The sequence below is a fragment of the Podarcis bocagei genome, assembly GCF_964188305.1.
Source record: "Podarcis bocagei genome assembly, chromosome: 12".
Lineage (NCBI taxonomy): Eukaryota > Metazoa > Chordata > Lepidosauria > Squamata > Lacertidae > Podarcis > Podarcis bocagei.
In genome coordinates, this window is record NC_138137.1 from 30903900 (window position 1) to 30926083 (window position 22184).

At 38.2% G+C, this 22184-nt stretch overlaps 1 protein-coding gene across 12 annotated transcripts in view; it reads right to left on the reverse strand.

The window, feature by feature from the left end:
* Nucleotides 1-22184, reverse strand: part of PHF14 (PHD finger protein 14) — a 128203-nt gene that overhangs the window by 47730 nt on the left and 58289 nt on the right. For 8 of the 12 annotated variants that reach the window (XM_081164432.1, XM_081164437.1, XM_081164429.1 and 5 more), the window contains one exon: nucleotides 5512-5629. In XM_081164432.1, coding sequence (XP_081020558.1) covers nucleotides 5512-5629 — 118 coding nt within the window. Of the gene's footprint in view, nucleotides 1-111; nucleotides 221-987; nucleotides 1047-5511; nucleotides 5630-14264; nucleotides 15218-22184 lie in introns of those variants that run through there. The other 4 variants (XR_014000937.1, XM_081164438.1, XM_081164434.1 and 1 more) reach the window with 3 other exon arrangements.

Below are 22184 nucleotides of genomic sequence, written 5' to 3' on the forward strand. Positions count from 1 at the left end.
CTATGAGCAAAATATCAAGATTCCAAGACTGTGGAAGACTACGGGAAAGAAACAGGAAGAGAATGAATGCTTCATCCTAATATGTCATAGCAAAGGTTACTATTTACTCACAAAAAAGAAAGATTATCAGCTGATGTGAGAAAGCAGTGTCCACCAAAGAAGTGTATCTTTTTTCTTTTTTGCCAAAAACCAAACACAGAATAAAAGATAGGTGTAACCACTGAAAACAAACAACAACATGCCAGGTTGGCGTGTATGAAGATGGTAACAGAGCACCTTCATGATCAATTCCAGGAGGATATGACAAGGGGCGAATCAAAGTATTTCTATACAGAGATGTCTGTAATGGCTCTGGAAGCAGCAAGTCTGCTTTCTTATTTTAGAGGTTATTGCAGTCCAGGGGCTTGAATACATATGTTCCCTTATTAGGAATCAGAGCTGAAACTGACTGTGGAATATGAGACCAAGCTGGACACAATGCTGTCTTATAGGCCTTCTGTTCATTCAGGTATATCATCAAGCCAGCCATATTTATTATGTGAGCTAGAAAGAGCTGTCCTCTCAAATGCCTTTATCAATTGGACTACAGTAATTTGTTAAATTCTACCACTGTGCACCCTTCACCTACAGAGTAAAATGGGTCCAGCTAATCTCAAGGGATGAGGCAAGTGTGTTCTTTATTCCCTTTATATTTTGCTCAGCTGCTCCAGCCTTTTAGTAGACGCTCTTTTCAGGACCTACATATCTGAAGTCTTAAGGCTAAGGGGAAAGAGCTTTGCAAACAGCACACTGGTTACTCAGTCAGATCCAAAGTGAACAGATATAGAGTAACTAAACGAAAATTTTGACTTCTTTGAGGTACCCCATTAAGGAAGAAACACCAGAAACCACTGGGACTAGAACTACTGAACATTGGTTTTTTTAAAAAGTGGCTGTTTTGGTGGCAGCAAGGTTTAATCAAGTCCCTACATTCCTAGGACTACTCACATCAGTGCCTGGAGACAACTTTTGCCTTGTAGATCCTGGACACACAGAAATCTTGTAATCTGGGGATACAAGTTTTAAAATATTAAGTGTCCTTTGTCAATGGTCAGGAATGATGGGAGTTGTAGGCCAGCAACATCTGGATGACATGTTTCCCATCTCTGTGCTAGGAGTTCAGTAAGAAAGCTGTTTTGGTTATAAAGGTGTTATGTTGCCAATAAGGATTACTAGTCTGAACGGCCCATAGCACCAAAAGTTCCATGTGCAACACATTATGGCTGGATATGATATTGAAACTGACCCATATACCAATTCCAAGGCATCTGGCTGTCACCACAAAGCTCTTTGTACAGCAGAGAGACGACAGAGGAAACAAGTGCGGTGACTGTAGTACTCCCTCATCTGCCCACCATACAAACAGCCAAGACACAATTATCCCATCCACGGAACTTGCATGTCTTGGATCTTAAGACATGTGGGTAGCGAACACATCCTGTTCCCTATGTGCATCATCTCCATTTCTTTTTTAATGTGAAAACTGAATAATCAATACAGATCAGAAAGTACTTGCATCTCTCTGTTTCTACTTTATTCTAACAGAATTTAATAAATCAGTAATACAAAAACTACTGATGTCCAATTATATAAATCCATACAATTATTAGTATTCAATTTTTTAGCTCTTTTATAAAATCTGTACTGGATAGCATCAGTTCTGGATAGCATCATCTACATATCTGTAGAGTTTGGCTAAAACAAAAACATGTATAATACAGCCTGTGCTTTTAAAAGCTTTCCACATCTCACAGTTGTCTATCAAGTTAAGTTCTTAGATTTGAAATACACTGGAACAAATTCCAGAAAACCAAGAATGCCTAACTTCTTCTAACACAAATACTCTAAGAACAAAGGATACATAAAATATTTATTGTTTACCCACCTTTAATAGAGGGCCAATTAAATGTATTCTAACAATGTAGTGAAATAATCAATGCTGCATGTAAACTGCACTAAATAGCAAGAAAAGCCCTTTATAATTTGCTTTATAATTTCAAATATGAATGCAAAACAATGTTAATTTTGACTGACAAGTCATATATTTCTAGCCCCTTAAGTATAATTTCCCACCTTCTGGCAGGGCCCAGTTTTGTGCCCAATGGATGAAGAGAGATAACTGGAGCAATGTGGCCTTTAGCAGCCCAAATGTGGGCTAGGTGTTTGGCCATGTGGACTGCAACAAGTCTGATAAGGATCTATAATGTACTCTCTGCAAGACCCATCAAAATATTACTTTCCTCCTAAAAACTGTATGCCATAATTTTTCAATGGGTTTTCAGTTAGTGCTTCATCAAGTTGCTTAGCTGTAATAGATTATTTTTGAACGATGCCCACGCATAGTTACACATACAGGCAGCTAGTCGGAGAGGCGAATTAACAGCAAATTATTAAAACACAGTCAAAAATACATAAATATTCTCTCTTACTCTAGCTTGCTGACAGATACATGTGCAAGTGGAGCCTTTCCTTTAGTACTTAACACTGTGTTAGAAGTTTTCTGTGAAGTGGCTGGCTTACCTCAGAGTAACTCCACTGAACACAGTAGAACTTATTTCCAAGACGGCTCTGCCATTTATATACACGTCTGACAACAAATGCTTGAGAAAGTAAATAAACTGGCTCTTAAAAGTGAAGCAAATATATCATCTACTCAGTATCATGAGAACACTGAAAGTTAGCAGCTCTGTAAAACCCAAGTATTCGTTTTTTGAAAGAAAGGGAGGGGAAGTTATAGAAATGTATATATTCTGGGGGGTTTTCCTTTCTTTTTCAAAACACATTTTCGCCAACTTTGTTGAGATGAGAAAGCTTGTCAGACCTTTGTGGTAAGTATCACCCATTCCATAAAAGTGACGCTATTACTAGCAGAAAAGATGCTGCCCTCGTGCCCTCAAGCAAAGTCACTGTCATTATTTGACAGCTGGGGTAATATGGGAATATGTTATGCTGGGGGGGAAATAACTTGACAAGATTGCAGGAGAGCTGCATGGCATATTATGAACAAAAGTATGCCGTCTATATCGGTGAAAAATATAAACATTTAACAACGTTTACCGCCTCTAAATAAAAAGCATTTGTCCTTATCTGAAAAATCACATTTTTTTAATTTATCAAGACACAAGCAACAATCAGTGGCTCAGTGATACTGATATTTTCACAATGAACACAGGGCTACAGCTTGTACTAAGGAATATGCATACCCTTTTAAGTTATACACTTGTATAGGAGAGAATCCTGACAGGGTAACCTTTGGTAACTAAGTCTTGGCTTACTTTTTCTTGAATGATACACATTTCCATTCAAAAGAAAGTCAGAGATGAGTCTATTCTAACAATAAATTGTTAGTATTTGTTAATTTACATTAGGTTTCACATTGGGCTAGTGCAGTGATGGCCAAACTTGGCTCTCCAGTTGTTTTGGGACTACAACTCCCATCATCCCTAGCTATCAGGAACAGTGGTCAGGGATGATGGGAACTGTAGTCCCAAAACAGCTGGAGGGCCAAGTTTGGCCATCACTGAGCTAGTGCTTTAGATGAAAGAGAAGACATTTAACTTTCCCTTCTTGATCTTCATTTGGGAAAAGATACTTTCCAAATCTGATTTCTCTGCTGACAAGGAGAAGGTTGCTTTGGCTAAACCTAAAAACCCAGGGCTATTCCTCTGCTCTAGCACCTAAATGACACTTACTGAAAATAGGATTTTCAGGTGGAAAGAAAGTGAAGGTGTTGTCAACTGTAGTTTGCAATTCTTTTGTCAGTCATTCAGGGAAAATGCATACGGCCACTCAACTTCCTGTGTGTGCATGTGCGTAAGACCGCAATCTAAAGAAGTTCAAGGGCAAAGGCAATAGGTTTCCTGCATGGTGTTACTCTCACTTTCTCACTTTGCCATTTGGGGCTGGAAAGCAGAGACTTGTGCATCAGCAGCACGATAGAAAAGGGCTGAACCCCATCCACTGAGCTGGCCTGCTAGATTCAGTGTTTCCTCCCCCCTGCTCCCCTCCCCTGGTTTTAACCCAGCTAGAAATATCAGTGTGCCTGTGGTAATACCATTCTCTGGAGGAAGCACAAGCCTTTGCAGAACTTACAAGCACCCAAAAGGTATTAAAGGCACACTATGCATAGATGTACTAAAAGGCTTCATTAAAAAAATCCCTAAGCTCTTGCAAAACAACTTTCACCTAAAGTAAGGTGTTATTCAGCAAGACAGATTGTACAGAAGATCACAAGGTTTTTCAAAATGACTAAAACATTGCCTTAAAATGACAACCCTGATGTAACTAAACAGAGCCACAAGGAGTCCTCATAAGACAATTTTTCTGGTACCGTGTGCTCATTTAAATGGGAGTTAAACTGGCCCACGCTGAAAGCAATGCAACCATCTACAGTTTTGTCATATCAAAGATCTGGTGTCTTCAAGATATAATGCTTTTGGCAAGAAGTCCTCAGTGACTAACAGACAATTTAAATTCATACTATAGAAAAACTGTTTCAGTTTTAAGGGCTGTCTAGATTTGTATATCTGTTTTAATTCATCCGGACACTGAACACTGCTTTCAAGTGCCTTTTTAAAGGCTCAGGTGTCCAAGCCAGAGTGAGCTTTAAATTATTCTATACCAAAACTGTATCTTCTTAAGGAAGACTGGTTTTATTAATAACTGGCTTTGCAGTAAACTAATTATTCTGTAATTTGTAGAAGAAAACTGCAAATTAAAAACACATTTTTGCCTTCTGGATTTTCTATGGTTGCTGATTCAAATAAGTTTAGTAAATAAATCTTTTTAAACAGCATACTGGTCAAGTCTCCCTTTCAGCATACAGACAGCTTCAACACCACCATTTATATAAATTGTACACTGGCCATCTAATTGCATACACTTATTAGAAGTTCTGAAGTAGAGTCAGCAAAAGTATATTCACGTTTTCCCAATTAAATGTCCATTGTCTCTTTAAATGTTTTTACAGATTAGAAGAAAGCATATTAATTATGAACTGAAATATATAAAATATAGACTGTTTAAAATGGTGTAGCAATATCATATGAGTGATATCTAACTAAATCATACTTAGAGCAGATCCACTGAAATGAATGGACAAGTTACATTGGTCCATCAATTTGATTGTCACATCAGCGTAATACTAACATTGGACTATACCCTGTAAACAATCATTAAATGTTAAAAGTGTAAAATAGTCAACAGTTAAATGACTCTACAACAAAACTGAATAATTTTGGACTAGCAAATAGTTTTAAAAATAATGAATTACTCTTTATCAAACCAATCAACTATGCAGTTTCCTATTATTGAAATAGTAAAACAGAATAACAGCAACAGATTGAAGTAAGCCCTTATTATTCTTTTTTTAAAAAAAACACTTCTTATTCACATATAAACCTGCAATGAGTTGTGAAAAACATCTTCTAAACATTCACTTCTTCTGCATTTTCACAAGACTTTTTAACTTACTTTGGAGGATGTAGAGTCACACTCTTGACAAATCCACCCATAACCAGTTTGTTTTGGAGACTTTTTCAAGGGAGGGTCCAAACAGCCAAAATGATAGCAGAGCCTGCATTCATCGCACCTACATAAGAAAGAGATACATTTCTTCAATATTCAATATCAAATTCAAATCCATAGAAAATAAAATAAGGGTTATCAACACAACCAGAACACGCAAGGTCCAGAAACGTATTTGTATTAAGACTATTATAGCAGCTAAAAATGTTGCCAACAATTCTGCTTTGTGCATTAAAAGTTTTCCAAGAACTGTAATATGTTGAAGCATAGCTGAATATGCTGAAGGGAGACTCAAACAGGATCTTCGTAGACACACTAGATAGAGTCTATGACAGATTCAAGTGTCCAAATCCAGACTTGACTGTTTAGGCCAAATCTTGTAGATGGCAAAGCAAAAGATCCAAATGCTTTGTGGTGATAGTCATACCTTGGAAGTCAAACAGAATCCGTTCCGGAAGTCTGTTTGACTTCCAAAATGTTTGGAAACCAAATCACAGCTTCTGATTGGCTGCAGGAAGCTCCTGCAGCCAATCAGAAGCCGCAGAAGCCCCGCCAGACGTTGGGGTTCCAAAAGAACGTTCACAAACTGGAACAATCACTTCTAGGTTTGCGGAGTTCGGGAGCCAAAACGTCCAAGTTCCAGGGCTTTCAGGATCCAAGGTACGGCTGCACACTTCTAAATTAATTGAAATAAACCAATTGATAATGATGAAGTAACGATGGCATGCAGCCCCTGACACGTAATATATAAGTATCACAGCACACATGAGATTCTGGATAAGGACATAAGTGCTTACAGCATTTCCCTCACATACCCAGGTACTTTTGTTTACTGTATGTTGACTTATTTTCCCTCCCAATTTGAATTTGTAAAGAAGTATTTGCAGGAACATAATTTGCACTCTGAATTTTAAAACCTAAAAACATTTGAAAGCCTTCAACCTTAGCTATTTCCTGTGCTAAGTTTTTACAATCTGTAGGATGCTTCCTGCTCATCATGCCACCTGTTGGAGAGGTGAGAAAAGCAGAAACAGAAGAGAGGATGTTTTCAGTGATGGCACTATACTTAACTCCCGCCCAAGTCCACCACCTGGACCACACAGGAGTATTGGGAAAACCCACTGGGCTTCATTGGTGTCAGGACCTATACTGGAAATTTTCGCTGCTGCTGTTTTCCTGAAGATGGTAGATTATTAATTGTATTGTATTCTCTGTGTTGTTTAATTACGTTGTTAGCTGCCCAGAACTCCCTTATGGGTGGATGGGTAGGAAAAAAGAATGACAAATAAATAAGCCAGAACGAAGAAAATACTGAAACAGTTTTCCTAGTTCTTCTTGTTGAAGACTGTCTCGAGACCTCTGAAAAAACCATCTTTATAAGAAGTGGTGTGTTTGTTTTGTCAAAAGGCTGCAATTCTGTGCTGTTTTTGGTTGTAAATCCCATTGAACTCTGTTACTCTCATTTCAAGTAAAACTGCACGGCTTAGTTCAAAGAACATTTACATTGTACAATATAAGTAAACTACATGGCAGTGGCTAACAGGAAGAAAAGTATGTTGAACTGAGACATATTTTTTCACAAGTAGCTGCCTTCACTTCACCATGCATTTTCAAAACGGATTTAATTCCATTTCATCACATAAGGAACTAGCAAAATAAACATAAGGTTTGATACTTTAGCAAAAAAAAATATTTAAATGTCAATTTGATTTTATACCACCGAGAGATAGCATTTAAAACCACATTTATATACAGATTAACCCAATTCAACATATATTAAAGTACTTCATGACAGAGACTGTAAGGGGGGAAAGCTAACAGAATACATCCCCCGCTCCTTTAAGTTACCTCTGAACAAAAAGATTTGCTTATGTGAGAATAAGTCTAAGAATTTTGAACAAGGGGACTAGCAATGCACTTTCTACATGTCAAACTATGGTCAGGAAGGGCAAAATCCCAGTTAGCGAGCCTTTGCTTTTTAAAAATGTTGTTGTTTATTAATGTACCAGTGATACAATCAGGGAGAGAAATCCCCACTCAGAAGAATGAATAGGAAGCTCCATCCGTCCATCACTCCCCCTGGCCACAATGCAAGATGCCTGGCTTACCACATATTAAAGTAAGGGAAATTATACACAGTATCATGTAAGACAAAGTCTAAAGTGGCCTAACTGCACCACTGTTCTGGTAAGGTGAAGGTTCTGATTACTCATCACTTGGAGGAGCTAGCCTAATGAAAAAGTGTACAGAGCAAATACCTCTAAGGTGAATCAAGAGGGGCGCATAGTACAGGGAATAGCTAGCTTACAAAGCATCACTGGCCAACCTGGCGGAAGGGAACTCCTCCTTCCCAGCTACCAAACTCCAAACAAATCAATGGCTCAGATTAAACCTGAAATAAAATATTTTTCGTGGTGCAACTTCACAATATTGTTGTTTCCTGCCAAGGTGACTCTTGATGCCACCACAAGAAAGAAAGTGATTCAAAAGTATAAGCAAATCAAAATGTAAGTATGGTTTGTATGCCATGCTAAACCCTTCTTATAAACAAACTATGGTTTAGTATGATTTCACAATAAACCATGGCTTGTTTTTAAACTCTGATGAAACATGTGAACCGCCAAAGTTACAAAGCACTTGCATTCCTCAGAAGTCATCCTTTCCCAGAAAAGTTAGAAAGACCTTAGAAAGCTGAAATATCTGCTGTAACAACTATCACTACCAAGCATGGTAAAAACAAGCCATCATGGGGACTACAACAAAAGATGCAATAAAGAAATATTTTAAAGAATGAAAGAAATAGTTTACACTGAACAACAATGCCTAAGAGTTGCTGAAGAAACAAATGAAATTCATGTTTGTAAAGGGAAAACTGTAAATATACTGGCATACATAATATTTTTCCAACATAAATATAACAAACAACATAATAAAGCTAACTATGGCATGGTTTCAAAGAGGCATCTATTACTCAAGTGTGGAGACTTTAGACAATTTCCAAATCACAATTCTCAGGGTGCTGGTTATTTATATATAAAGTTCTTAAAGTTGAAAACTAGCCCCCACCCACCAGTTTTTAAATGCTAGCTTGTTTTCTGGTAGGGTTGGTGCATTTTCCAAATTCAACCAGTTTCTTTTATAGGTTAGAGAGCAAGACATATGAACTAAACACATACAATAAATTAAGGACCTGGAGGCTTCTTTCCTGGAGAGTTGAAGGTGGCATGATAGAGCCATCGCTGCCCATATGGTGCACAGACTTATTTTTTTCCTGTCTTGTTCTCTTTGGGAAAACAGGTTTTTGAAGTACTACAAAAACCTGAAAATTGGACAAAGAAATTACTGTGAACATCATGGCCAATGGCAGCTTCATCATACCATGTTCATTCACCATAGGCACAGACCAGACATAACTCTCTTGGTCTAAAAAATTATAGCATATTTGATCAGGAACATGCTCTACACCACCACTCATTCCTTGCACTTCATGATGTGTGAACCAGGATCAGATTCCCCATTTATACTGTAGTTTGCACTCAAGAGGTTAAACCATACTTGTCTGATTTAATGAGAAACTGTGGCTTTAAAAAACCTATTGCCTTCGCAGTCATTGTTCATTAGATTGAGACAGTTATGTCTGAACCATGCCTACAAAATCTGATATGATACAGCCATATTTGCCCCTGGTGTACGAAGCAATTTCTTCTGCCCAATTAATATGAAGCAGGGGATGGGGTAGAAGCTATTTTGAGTGAATGGGTAGAAGAGATGAAAGCTGAACCCACACTCCCCCTGACAATTTCTGCCACCCAGACAACTTGCTGCTTCAGTTCAGATGTTTTTCCTCATGGTAGGGCCCTGAGAGTAACACCCACTGGAAGAAATGCATCAGAGGAGAAATGTTTTTCAACTGAAGGGCAAAAGCACGGGTTGCTCCCAAAAGTGCTTCATTCCTCACCCCACTATGGTCTGATTTGCATGTCACATTGAATCATGGTTAAAAGTAAACTATGGTTTAATGTGAATGAGCAAAGTGCTGGTGCACACTGCTTGAAAATCCCAGCTTAGCTTCTCCCCCGTCTCTGTTGTTGTCACAGTGGGTGGGAAGGAAACTAGCTTGGCATTGCAGGCACATCAGTGCCTGTTGTATTGTTACTAGCTTACTGCATGTGGTTGTCTGGGAGAAACAAGCCGGTCTCTTCCAACTCTATGATTCTATCCAGGGCTCATTTCTCTTGGCTAGAAGCAGAAGTGATGGTTGCTCATTCACAGTAAGCCATAAATCAGGGGTGGGATTTTTTTATTATTTTTCAAATCAAGGCCCACATTTCCTTCTACGCACATGTCAGTGGTGGATGGGACCACAGGAAAAGGTGGCAGAGCAACAAATGAAATTTCTAGCTTTGTACAGTAGGCTAGTTTCCTCCTCTCTGTCCTTCACACAGACAAGAGGAAGGCACTGTCAGAGTTCAAGGCTGCATTCAAGCCAAGCAAAAACATTAAGGGTGAGAAGCAGGGTCAGTGAAGGTTATGGCCTAGGGAGATTTTCAAGGGACTTGGAAGGCCACATTTGGCCACTAAGCATGAGGTTCCCCACCTCTGTCACAAATCATGGCTTACTGTAATGCGCAGACCAGACCATTAGCTGCATGGTAGACAGGAGTCTATTCTATGAGAGCTGCAAACCTCTAATGTCTGAACGCTGGCAGCTTAATTTCAAATACTGCTGTGATGGTGTTTAACTAATACCAGTAGTATAATGTAACTTGCTTTTGGCATTTTGCTAGGGTTGCAGTTGACACGTAGCAAGTGCTAAATTCAGGCTACAAGATTTAAGCCTTCTGTTTCTTATTTTAAAAAAAAATGAGATGAAAAGGTTAAAACAATGTATTTGGTTAAATAACTACTAAACATGATACTGTAAATCAGAACTAAATCAGTTTTATCCTTATGCCAGATAGTCGGCCAAGTTGTTAAATTCCAATTTTAAACAGCCACAACCAGCCGAAGATACAATGATGTCTGAGGCAGACTAGCAAATGGCACTATGACCTCATCTTCCTCACTTGGCTCCCCCCCCCGCCCCATTTTTCCATTGCAGCAGTGGCAGCACAGGTGCTCTGACAAGCTTACTGGGTGGTCATCTCCTCCCAATGAACCTCTAGGAAGACTGGGCAAAGCAGCCAAGGACACCTCTAGGACTGCCACCGGGTGCTTCACTGCAGCAGCAAGTATACTATTTAAAGTTTATGAGTAAGTTAAAACTTCTATTACGTTTGCCACTGCAACCAAATGGCAGGTGCTAGCAGGCACACCCAAGCCCAACCTTAGTCTTTTCTGGATGGAGCTGGTGCACAATGGCAGAGATGCAGACATATCTCTATGGACAGCCCTGGAGATGTCCTAACAGCAGGGGTGGCTGGGCATGATCCACTACCCTTCCCAAGCCCCTGACAGAGCCAAGAGGCTCACCTTGGCTTATGGAAGCAATAGCCCTGTAAACACTGTAAACTGGATAGAGAAACAGAAGGAGAAACAGCTCTACTATTTGTCTCAGTCAGATTGAGAGGTTAAAAAATATTTTTTTAAAAAAATTAGCAGCTGACAGAAAATACTTTTTCACAAACAAAAATACTGAATTGAGGTCAAGTATCTCGGCACAGCAGGGGAAGTTGATTAGACACTTCCATACCTGAAACACGTCTGTTTTGTTCTTTAATAAAGTGATCTCCATCTGCTCATGCCCTTGGAAATCTTTCAGCACTTCAGCCTGCTGTGCTCAAACCCCACATAAGTCTGTATTTTCCTGCTCATAATTAGCTAATTATGTTCTAATCAATACTGTAGATCCTGATTTTACCATGTAAATCAGATAAATGAGATAATGGCTGGGGGTCAATCTCATTCTATTTACAAAGCCTAGCATGCACGTCCAATTTCATTACATTGCGCCTACCTGCAGAGGAGGGAATCTTATCAGCTGGCCTGCAGAAGTCTTACAATGAACATGGGGGTGGGGAGGAGGACCTGGGCTTGTCTAAATGAAGAGCTAAAGAAAAATGTTTGGGTTTTTTGCATATTTGTAAGTCACTGTAGAGATTCAAAGCTCTGAGGAATAATATATTAAAAAAAGAATCTTGCATTCATAAGACAGCTACAACCATCTTTGGCTCTCAAAGTAATTTCCTAAGAACTCTTTATTAATAAACTTAATCTGTAAAGAAAACTTCACAAATGTTGCTTTGCAGAAGGTTAATAAATAAAAACCTCTCTCACTTATACATGTACCCTGGAACAATGCCCACAGAATTCACATAGCATACAATATAAAAACAGCAAACAAGTAAATTTTGTATACATGTTGGTAATGTTAGGTATCGTGACTTTATAAAAAGATATACAAAATTTCCACAACATGAAGCAGTAAAGGATTGTTCTTAATGGGCATCTGAATACCTAATTGGAATGCCTTTAAACAGTTGAGGAAGTTTAGGATTTTACACCACCATAAAAATTATGGACCAGCTCTCTTTTAAAATGCAGCAACAAGGAGGAGATGCTTTCAGGCACAGATTCCAAGAGTACTGTTCCATGCCACCAATATCCATCTCTACATATTAGTTAAAAATATGCTTTAGAGCAATGACAGTAGTTGGGCAGGTGTGCGTATCATTTTTCTTTTTGGTTCAAGCCTATGTTAGTATTAAGATAGTTCAGATATAAAGCAAGATGAATGCTAAGCATCTCTTTAGTAAAACTGCCCCTCTATTGCTACTCTAATACAGAATATGAATTCAGCTGTTAAATTTTCAAGCATTCGTTCTATGTTGAACATTTCTAGAACCACTTCTTCACTTCTGCTTCCTGCAGCCAATCGGAAGCCACACCTTAGTTTCCAAATGTTTTGGAAGTCAAACAGACTTCCAGAACGGATTCCTTTTGACTTCCGAGGTACGACCGTATTTTGAAAGGGGGCTCTGAAGCTCGACTAAGAAACAAAGTCTAAAAACTCAAGGCAAGCAGCAGTATGTATATATAAGGTCAATCTGTAAGCACCTTAATTATGATTTCCCAAATTCACCCAAATAAATAGTTCAACATGCACAGTGAACAAAGACCGCTTTACATGCATACACACAGCTGCTCTTACACCTAAGGTAAAATCTATGTACTTATGTTAAGAAAAACCAACTGCTTCCTATGAATCTGCCCAAAGCAATGTAAAATAAAATACACAAACACAATTCAGGCAGAGGTAAATTCCGCATGCATAGTGAAAATTATACTACTTCGTATTGGATGGCTGGATTGAGGCATGGGAATCAATATACCCTTTCCCCCCCAGAAGTTAATGTATTTGTTTTTATATCAGTTATTAGTGATCACTAAGCAGATATTTACTAACAACCTTCTCATATTAAATAGGAATATATATTATTTAAGCTCTACTCAGGCTAAGACAAAAAAATGTATAAATTTTCTGGCCCAGAGTCAATGTTTTCTAACCACTAATTCAAGGGCTGCTGAGCTAGTGTAAGGGCAAGAATACTGCTTCCTTAATATGAAATCCAGTGCAACACTAGTGGAAGCCTGTTTTGCAACAGGAAATATCAGGGCTATAGCAGTCTCCTGTACAACCAGCCACAAGAACCATACCAGCATCTTGCACCTTCTCTTGTGCCAGCCGTTCTGAAGAAAAAACATTCTGGAGAAAAAACATTCTGCATTAAAACATTTTATATTTACATGCTTATTTACCTCTTTTAAAGAGGTAATGTTTCAATGTTTCAATGCAGAATGAGTTTTATATTCACATGCCAACATTTATACCAAATCTTAGCCAAAACATTGATGCATCTAGCCTCTTTTCAGCCGATTCTAATGTGCATATTTAAATCTAGAACACAATGTTATTACAGTCTTGACAAAATGCTTATTTCAAACAGTATAACCAAGGAGATCTAGTTATTTTATTGAACATATCCAAATATGATACAGTGTCTAGCCATAATCATGAAAATACACTAATGTATCATTTCTTGTTATTTTATACAGCTATTATTATTCTAATTTCCAGGTTTATAACTCTGGTTATAAAATACACCTTGCAAAATGCTCCAAGATACCGCCGTATTTTCATATACCCAATAATTTTCAATACAATGGCTGTGATCCAACAAAGTGATTAGTGTGCATAAGGAAGACACCCACCTAGTGGAAGGGTTCTTTGACATTTCCTGTACTGCAGAAGAGCCAAGCCAAATTTCACTTTAAAATGCAGCTTGCTTTTTCAACAATGACGACTGGAATACTTTGAGCAATGAATATTTCAAAGGAACCTTGTAGTTCTACCAACCCCATGAGTATCTTTGTTGGATCGTAACTTATATACTTCAATGTTACAGGTACAAATGCACAAACAGCTTTGTTCAAAGAAGGGCAAAAATAAGCATTTCAAATGCTTATGCTGTCTAGTAAATTATCTGAAAAAATTACAAGTCTTAAACAGAAACACAGACTGCTACTGGGTATGTCTTGATCAGTAACACTGGTTGACCAGTTTTTGTTTTTTACCAAATTACCATGCAGTAAGCCCACAACTTATGCACATTTAACTTGTTCATATCCAGCTATACCTGCTTGGCAAAATAATAATAACAATAATAATAATAATAATAATAATAATAATAATAATAATAATAATAAGGTGGGAAGGGACTATCTGTTTGGTAGGAAAAGGGTTTGGCAAACCCACCCACTGCTGAACACAATGTGTATTGACTACATACAATTTTGGCTTTAGGCACAACACCCAGAGCGTAACCTCTACATATGTTGCAGGCTTACTGTATAGGAATTGTTGCTGGCTTTCAAAGGAAGCACCCCCAGTCCAGAACACACAAACCCACCGAGACAAAGCCACAAGATTTGGGTTCCCCTCTTCTCAAGCCAAATGTGTTCACTCAGTGACTCTTTCAACTTAACATACTAATAGGCACAAAGTCAATTATTATATAGCAAAACTTACTTCATCATGAGAAATATATGAAATGTTTTTTACAGATATCTGATTGCCACTATACTGAACACTTTTACAGAAACAAGCCTTTTACATATAGCTCTTCAACACATTTATATAAGAATTTGCTTATTAAGAGGCACAAAAAGTAGAGCAGCCAACAAATGACAAAGCATTGCTTTTCCTATTCAACAACATCACATAAAGTATTTAAGTCCCATAGGCTCCTGTCAGTCTTCAGTGGCTCTAAATACTGTACATCATCATTTGCCAAGGACTAGCAATGGGAGACAAAATTACTTAATAGAACATTTCAGACAAGACATTTATCCAGTATTTTCCAGAAATGCACATACCAATGTGCCTGATTAGTGCAAAGGAAAAAAAATTCAAGTAAATTAACTGCCTTGTCAGTTCAAGTAACATACCAATCGGTTACATTCTACAAGACCTGGCAAGCAAACTCAAGTATTTGTCATAACTAGGAATATGGAAGGGATAAATACACTGTTTTCCTTTAGTTTGTGTTCTATTGAAAGTCTTATCCACAGCTTAAAATCACATTTATAAAAGTAGTTTCCAGGACTGCCTCCGGGGATGAGTTGTGGCAGAGTAGTGTCTCATGAAGAGTATCTACACAGTAAAGTGATAAGAAAAAAAAGATTAACATTTACCATTTTTAACAGTTCTAGTGACTTATGAAACATTTCAACATCACAGCAGATTGAGACTGAAAAGAGACAATTTAGGATTAGTGTTACATTTCCAAGTGCATATGGAAGTGAATTAGCCATTAAGTATCATCCATTTCTCCTCATTCACAGTGCTTAAAAAAAAGAAACTGCCATTTAGGTGTGGAAAATGGAGAGTGGTGACCTTTTGGCTATAGAAAAGATTTTAATTAAAACAGACATGATTATACAAAGAGAGCAAGCTTCTCCTTGTCAGAACTCTTAACTATATAGCACGATAATATACCAGATTAACTATACTTCTTGTGTCCAATCAGGAAAGGCAGGAGTTGATTGACAATTACAAAGCAGCACACAGCGTTCTCATGAAGCAATTGTTTTATAATGTCAATAGGGCATCTATAGTTACTGAGCTGGATCCAGAAACAAATGAATGGAATTCCACTTGCACAGTGGGGCTTTTCGGACTCATTCCCTCCCTATGACAGCCTCCACACCGATGAAAAGCTTTTGAGGGTCAAGGGACAGCGATGAGGCACAGGGGTTGCAGCAGAGAAATTGCATTTCCACTTGCACAAGTCATCTACGAATCCAGACCTCTGAATTACAGATTCCTGCTTTTTCAATATTTATTAGGAAATATAGCAAGTCGGGTTTACTGTGATTTTTACGGCATTTATATGGCAGACACTGTATACATGCCAATCACATTATTTCCCTTAATTCCATCATGTTTCATATTTAAAACTTTTAACACTGCAGGAAAACTTTGGGAAAACTTACATGTGCTCTGATTAGATGGGGGGGCCTTGAACTACGTACTCACGCTGATAGTTGCATCTGGTGCGTTAACGCGGAAATTTCTAACAAAGGGAAACTGAAAGGCACTTGCATATTTTACTTTTGACCTAGCAAGACTCAAGACAAGAATATGAGAGTCTGACAGTGGGTATCGGACTTCAGAGTAAAAAAAGAAACATGAAAGATGCCACAGGTTTCAATGGATAATAGCAAGAAATGATTTCAATAGGCAAATCAGCTGAATTCTTCTCCAATCTCCACTTCAGAAAGACGACATGAGGAGAACTCCTAAATCATGCACACCAAATAATGGGGTTTCCATTACATTAAGAAATGAGGAGCTAAATATGAACATTGCAAAAGAAAAGACAGGTAAAGGAGGGTGTGGACTAAAATTCCACATCCAATGTAAAAAACCCTCAAAATATGCATAATTATGCAGATGAGGGGAAAAAATTAATTGTAATGCAAACGTAAGCAAAAAAGAAAGAAAATAACAGCTTCGGCTCACAATACAAAGCAGTTTATAAATTCTGACAAACATGTCAGCACGTGATGAGACCTTTTCCGTATTAAAAATTGCAATGGCGGGAAACTGCCCAAGTGTTTCATCTTTATCTACTGATACAATGCTGATAACGTGTGCACATAACCTGTATACATATATATATATTCGTTTGCTATATTCAGCCCTTGATCAAGACTGTTTGAATTGCAAAGCAAAAAACCAATACCAGAAACATAGAATAAAATCAAACCAAGTAGACATAACGAGTACAAAAATGATTTGCTTTTAAGAAACCGATTTTGCACACCTTGCCACATGTCCTTTGTCACTAACCCTGAGAAATCTGAAGTCAGAAAATTGTGCCAACAAGTCATTCACCACCTAAATGGAAGAGTACTTATTGATTTCATGATTAATTTCCTTTACATATTGATATGTGTGTCTTCATTCTTCAGCTATTTATCTAACAAATTGTGTGGACAACATTACCACTGAACACAACCCCCTGTTGTGTTTCCTTTCATTAGAGTGAGATGAAAATGTTATGCGAACTTCCTTTACTCAATGCAGTTAGGTTTAATAATAATAATAATAATAATAATAATAATAATAATAATAATAATTATTATTATTATTATTATTATTATTATTATTATTATTATTATTATTATTATTTATACCCCGCCCATCTGGCTGGGCTTCCCCAGCCAATCAAATGATTGCCTACCTCAGACTGGTCAAATTAAGGAACTGATGGCAACAGATTGCATCTTTGTTAAAACAGAAAACAGCCAAGCAATATATTTTAATACTACCTAATCAAGGTCTCAGATTACAAATGTGAGGCCATCTGGAAAGATAAACTTGTTGGTCCTGTTTGTACAATATCAGATTTTGTGACCAAGATGCAAATATTACCATTGGTTAGAAAACTGTTGAGCTGGAAGACATGTATACTATTTTGTACAGAGAGTTGCATTTTAACTTCACACCTGCTGTAGTTTTAGATTTGGTTCCTTCTTGATAGTACCAGTTATGTAATGAGATCCTCTACCTTCTGAGTCATATCTGGCTATTTAGCTGTGACAAACAGGTTCAAGCACTCTCCTCATCCCTGTGAGGTTGGACAGGTTGCAATGCAAGCTCTGCTCATTACTCTAAAATGCTGCCATCACCCGCATTTTTAACAAATTGTCTGACAAATCACGCCACCATGAAACCATCTCTGTGTATGTATGTGTGTGTGTGGCCAACCCAGGCTGTGCCAAAAACTCAATCACTTGAAGCGCCATAAGCAAAAAGGAAACTGAAATCTAAAAAGGATAAACAGGCAAAATGCAAAATTACTCCCCTTACCCTATTTTGAGAAGTTGCTGGGAACAGAATGAACTCTAATTAGCTGAGGTGATTGGTAATTCCACTTCCATTCAGTTCTGTAGGGCTCCACCAGACTTCTGGTAGCTTAGTACAGTGGTGCCCCGCAAGACGAATGCCTCGCAAGACGGAAAACCCGCTAGACGAAAGGGTTTTCCATTTTTGAGCTGCTTCGCAAGACGATTTTCCCTATGGGCTTGCTTTGCAAGACGAAAATGTCTTGCGAGTGTTCCGATTTTTTTTCCGCTCCCCCCCCCTTTTCTAAGCTGCTAAAAGCCTTTTAGCCGCTAATCCGCTAAGCCTTTAATAGCCACTAAGCCTTTAATAGCCGCTAAACCGCTAATAGCGCTAATCGGGTTGCTTCGCAAGATGAAAAAACCGCTAGACGAAGAGACTCGTGGAACGGATTAATTTCGTCTTGCGAGGCACCACTGTATATTAAACATACAGCTGCTGGGATCCACAGCAACCCCATCAGCCTGGAAGGGTTAAATCAAATGTAATTTGGACATTTCATGTAAAAAATATGTATCTTTACCTTTTGGGGTCCTAGATAATTAAAGCCATATTTAGCCAAGAATCAGATAATTGCCTAAAACTCGCAAAAATCCTTCATGTGGTAATAGGATCCTCATAGCCATTGTGGAGATACACATTATTCCACATCTCTAGTTCAAAGGGATTTAAATTAAACATACAAACTTATTTTTGTTGTGAAAAATCCTTCACGGTAAAGCAATCAATCTGCAATAAGGTGTATGTATATGCCTCTGAATACATATTTTGTTTGCCTTTAGAGATACACTGTACTGTCTAGCCCAGATAGGACCATGGATGCTTTTCTGAACAAGTTGTTTCTCTTTCCTAGACTGTTTTACAATTCATTTTTTATAGTTTTCCCAATGCTGATAGCTATGCTGGCTGCTAGGCTGAGGAACGGGAGTCATTTCTTTCCTCCATTTCAGACACATCCTGAATGTAATCCATCTTCTGTGACTAGCATCAAAGTTTGTATACTTAAGTTCTAGTATTTTAGGTTCAATGGTTAATCCAGTACTGGCCTCTTGCAAAAAGAAGGGGAAAACCCTTATCTTCATAAATAAGATGTAGTGGTGGGGAAGGTGGAAATTTATCCTGACAAGTGTCGAGTTCTCTTCCTTTCATTCTATAGCTTTGTCATGGAAATGTCTTTTTCTCCTTTCTTAGAATTGTTCCAATCAATTTTTGACAGCTCCCACATGGATTTTGTGACTTTTGGTAGTCTGTGGCTTCTCTTCTGAATTGTCATCTGTCACATATGGTGACCAGCAGCCATGTAACTATCTTTCTAGGAGATTTTCATTTTTTAAAAGAAGACTGAAGCTTTTTCAAATTGCTATGGCTGCTTCACTGCTCTCACTGCACATGATAGCTGCCTCCATGCTATCTTTATAACCTTCTCATCATGATTCCCTATGACTCCTGGCATATTTTTATTGCACTAGACATGAAATTCTTGTGTTTTTGTTTCTACCCTTTCTCCGCAACCTCAATTAGAAAACAGTTTACTGCAACTGCCTCTACAATGAAGATAGTTGTGCTAGTTTATTCTTTGGTATAAGCATGCATAGTTAAAAGATGAATGACACATAAACTTTGAACTCAGAACTGAAAAAGATGAAGTGTGGCCAAATGAAGGATAGTGTGTGAGCTTTTCTCCCCTATCTCAAACTATTAAAACAAACTTTTAAAATAACATAACATATCCTGTCAAACAGTAAGTTCCTGCGAAGGAAAATCTAATCACAGAAACAAACACAAAGTGTAAGAACATTAAAATCAATTCAACAAACTCAAACAATAAAACCATCCAGACAAACTCAAAAACGACACAAACATTTCATCAAATATAAAAATTGATGTTCTGTAAATGACTAGGCTACACCTCAGGGAAAGCCTTCCCAAACACAAATGTCTTCAGTAGTAGTAGTATACTTTTAAATAATTGCACATTTGTCAGGAAAGCCTGAGAATTTCAACAGTTGTGGACTAAAACATGGTGATCATTTACAGATATTGGGGCATGTAGGTTTGCACTTGTATGCACAAACACAGCCAATTGTGCATTTTTTTAATACTATGGCTCATAATAATTGCATACTTCTCATAAAGGCACCATATTTACACTATTTGTATTTCCTAATGTGGAGGCACATAATATCAAATATCAAATTATAAAGCCATAGAGAACTAAATAGAAAACCATGAATGTGATTTCTATGAACCTGCACAATATTATTTGTCGCTAACACAGCCATAGTATTTAAAATGTCAGTGCATGTGTTTGTGATTACTGTGTCAAATTTCTTTTGGAATGGCTTCCCTGCTCCCTTTCTTGGATATGATACTCCCAGCTGTGTTACTATACTATATTAGTTCATGACTTTAGTTTATTACATTTTCATCATGTTGATCATAAGCCACCTTGCAATATAGTGGAAAGGCAGGATAAGTGTTTTAATCATTTCATAAACATTTAAACAACTATACTAAAGATGTAAAGGAGGCAGATAATTGATTACACACACACACTTCAGACCTCCTTCTGTGCATGCCACACAGTGTGAGGATGATATGCCTTTTGGTCCTCAGAAGACATGGTATTGAATAAGTATTCTAGTGCAATGTCACAAATTTTGGCTGGCCATTTTCACCATAGCATGCCTTAATATATTGCTTAATCTGTTTTCCCACCTCAAATTATTTTTAATTAATTTTGCAAAACCAAAATCTATCAGAATAGAAATAAGGAGAACATATTCCAGACTCTGTTATGTCTTCCAAAAAAGAATGACTCTCACCACACCAGCAAAAGAATTACAAATCGGCTCCACTTCTAGGTGGGGACGGAGTGCGGTCAGGCCACCTAGACTCCCACCTCAGCGTGGGGGCAGGACAATGTCCCGCTGGGGGAGACCCTGGCCTCATCAGGTTGCCAGGCGGCCAATGAGGTTGCTTGGGGGCATGAGCGGGGCCAATTTAAGCTGCGGCACGACTCTGAGGCTTCCCTTTTCAGCCTTGCGCCCGTGGTGCTCGAGTCAATCCGCATCGCTGGGGCTCCCCCTACTGGTGGGTTACCCTTACCAGACTTCCTGCAAAGCGGGCAGGAGTCAGATATAGTCTGTTGTTGCCAATGCCTAAGCCAATACTGCTCACATTCTGTAACCAATGAAGTTGTGGCCTAAATTTTGCCCATTAACATTAACCTAAATTCAGTGTCCTTATGTCTTTATTCTCCTGGGGGGTGGCTTGGGGGCCTTGACACGCAAAGGGAACTGTAGCAGAGGCAGATTTAGGGTGGCACGACTGGTTCGGTCACACTGGGCGCAGAGTTACGGGGGCACCGCTACTATGATTTAGAATAGAACATGGGAAGCAAGGGGACCAAATCTTGGCATTGCACAGGGCGCCGCTGAAATTTGAGACCCCAAGGCCCAGCACTGACCATAGTGCCACTAGCTTGCACTGAAGAAAATCCAATTCTGCCAATACATGTGTGCATCACATTAGGGGAAGATACCTTTTCTGTTTCCCTACTTTACAAACTATAAATAATTTGAGATGTATATAAGCTTCTGTGCTTTACCATAATTTATTGGGGGGAGGGGGTTGCTCCCAATTAAAAAATGTCCACATTTTGTAGCAGGAAGTGAGCCTTTCAGGTACTATGCCTGCTGCTGTAATGCACCTTTCTAAACTAGTTTCTGAATATATATATATATATATGATTATGAAGAGCAAATATGGGAGAGTGTTGAGCTGAGTGTCACAGGCCAATATGGGAGGTTTCAGTAATTAGAAATAATGTGCAATTTCTGTAACAGGAAAAGAAGACAATAGAAATTAACCTTATCACTGGAGATAAGTACTTGTTTGAAAAACACAATAAAAAGAATGAAACAAAATCCTTCGTAAGCTCGGCTGCAGGAAAATCCTACATTTAATAATTTTACAAATTAGGCTTCCTGTAACAGAATTCAAAACGCATGACTACTCATTCCTTCCCAAAGCCAACTTTTGTTTCTCTTTAATGAGAAAAAGGGAAAGTCAGCAAAACAAAATGTCACCGTTAAATCATTTGGCAGCATTTTGTGTCAAAAATGTAATGGAAAAGGCACACATCATAGGAAAGGTTACTGTTCTTCCAGAACATCTTTTCGCTTGGTTCAGGGCTCATCCCTCTCCA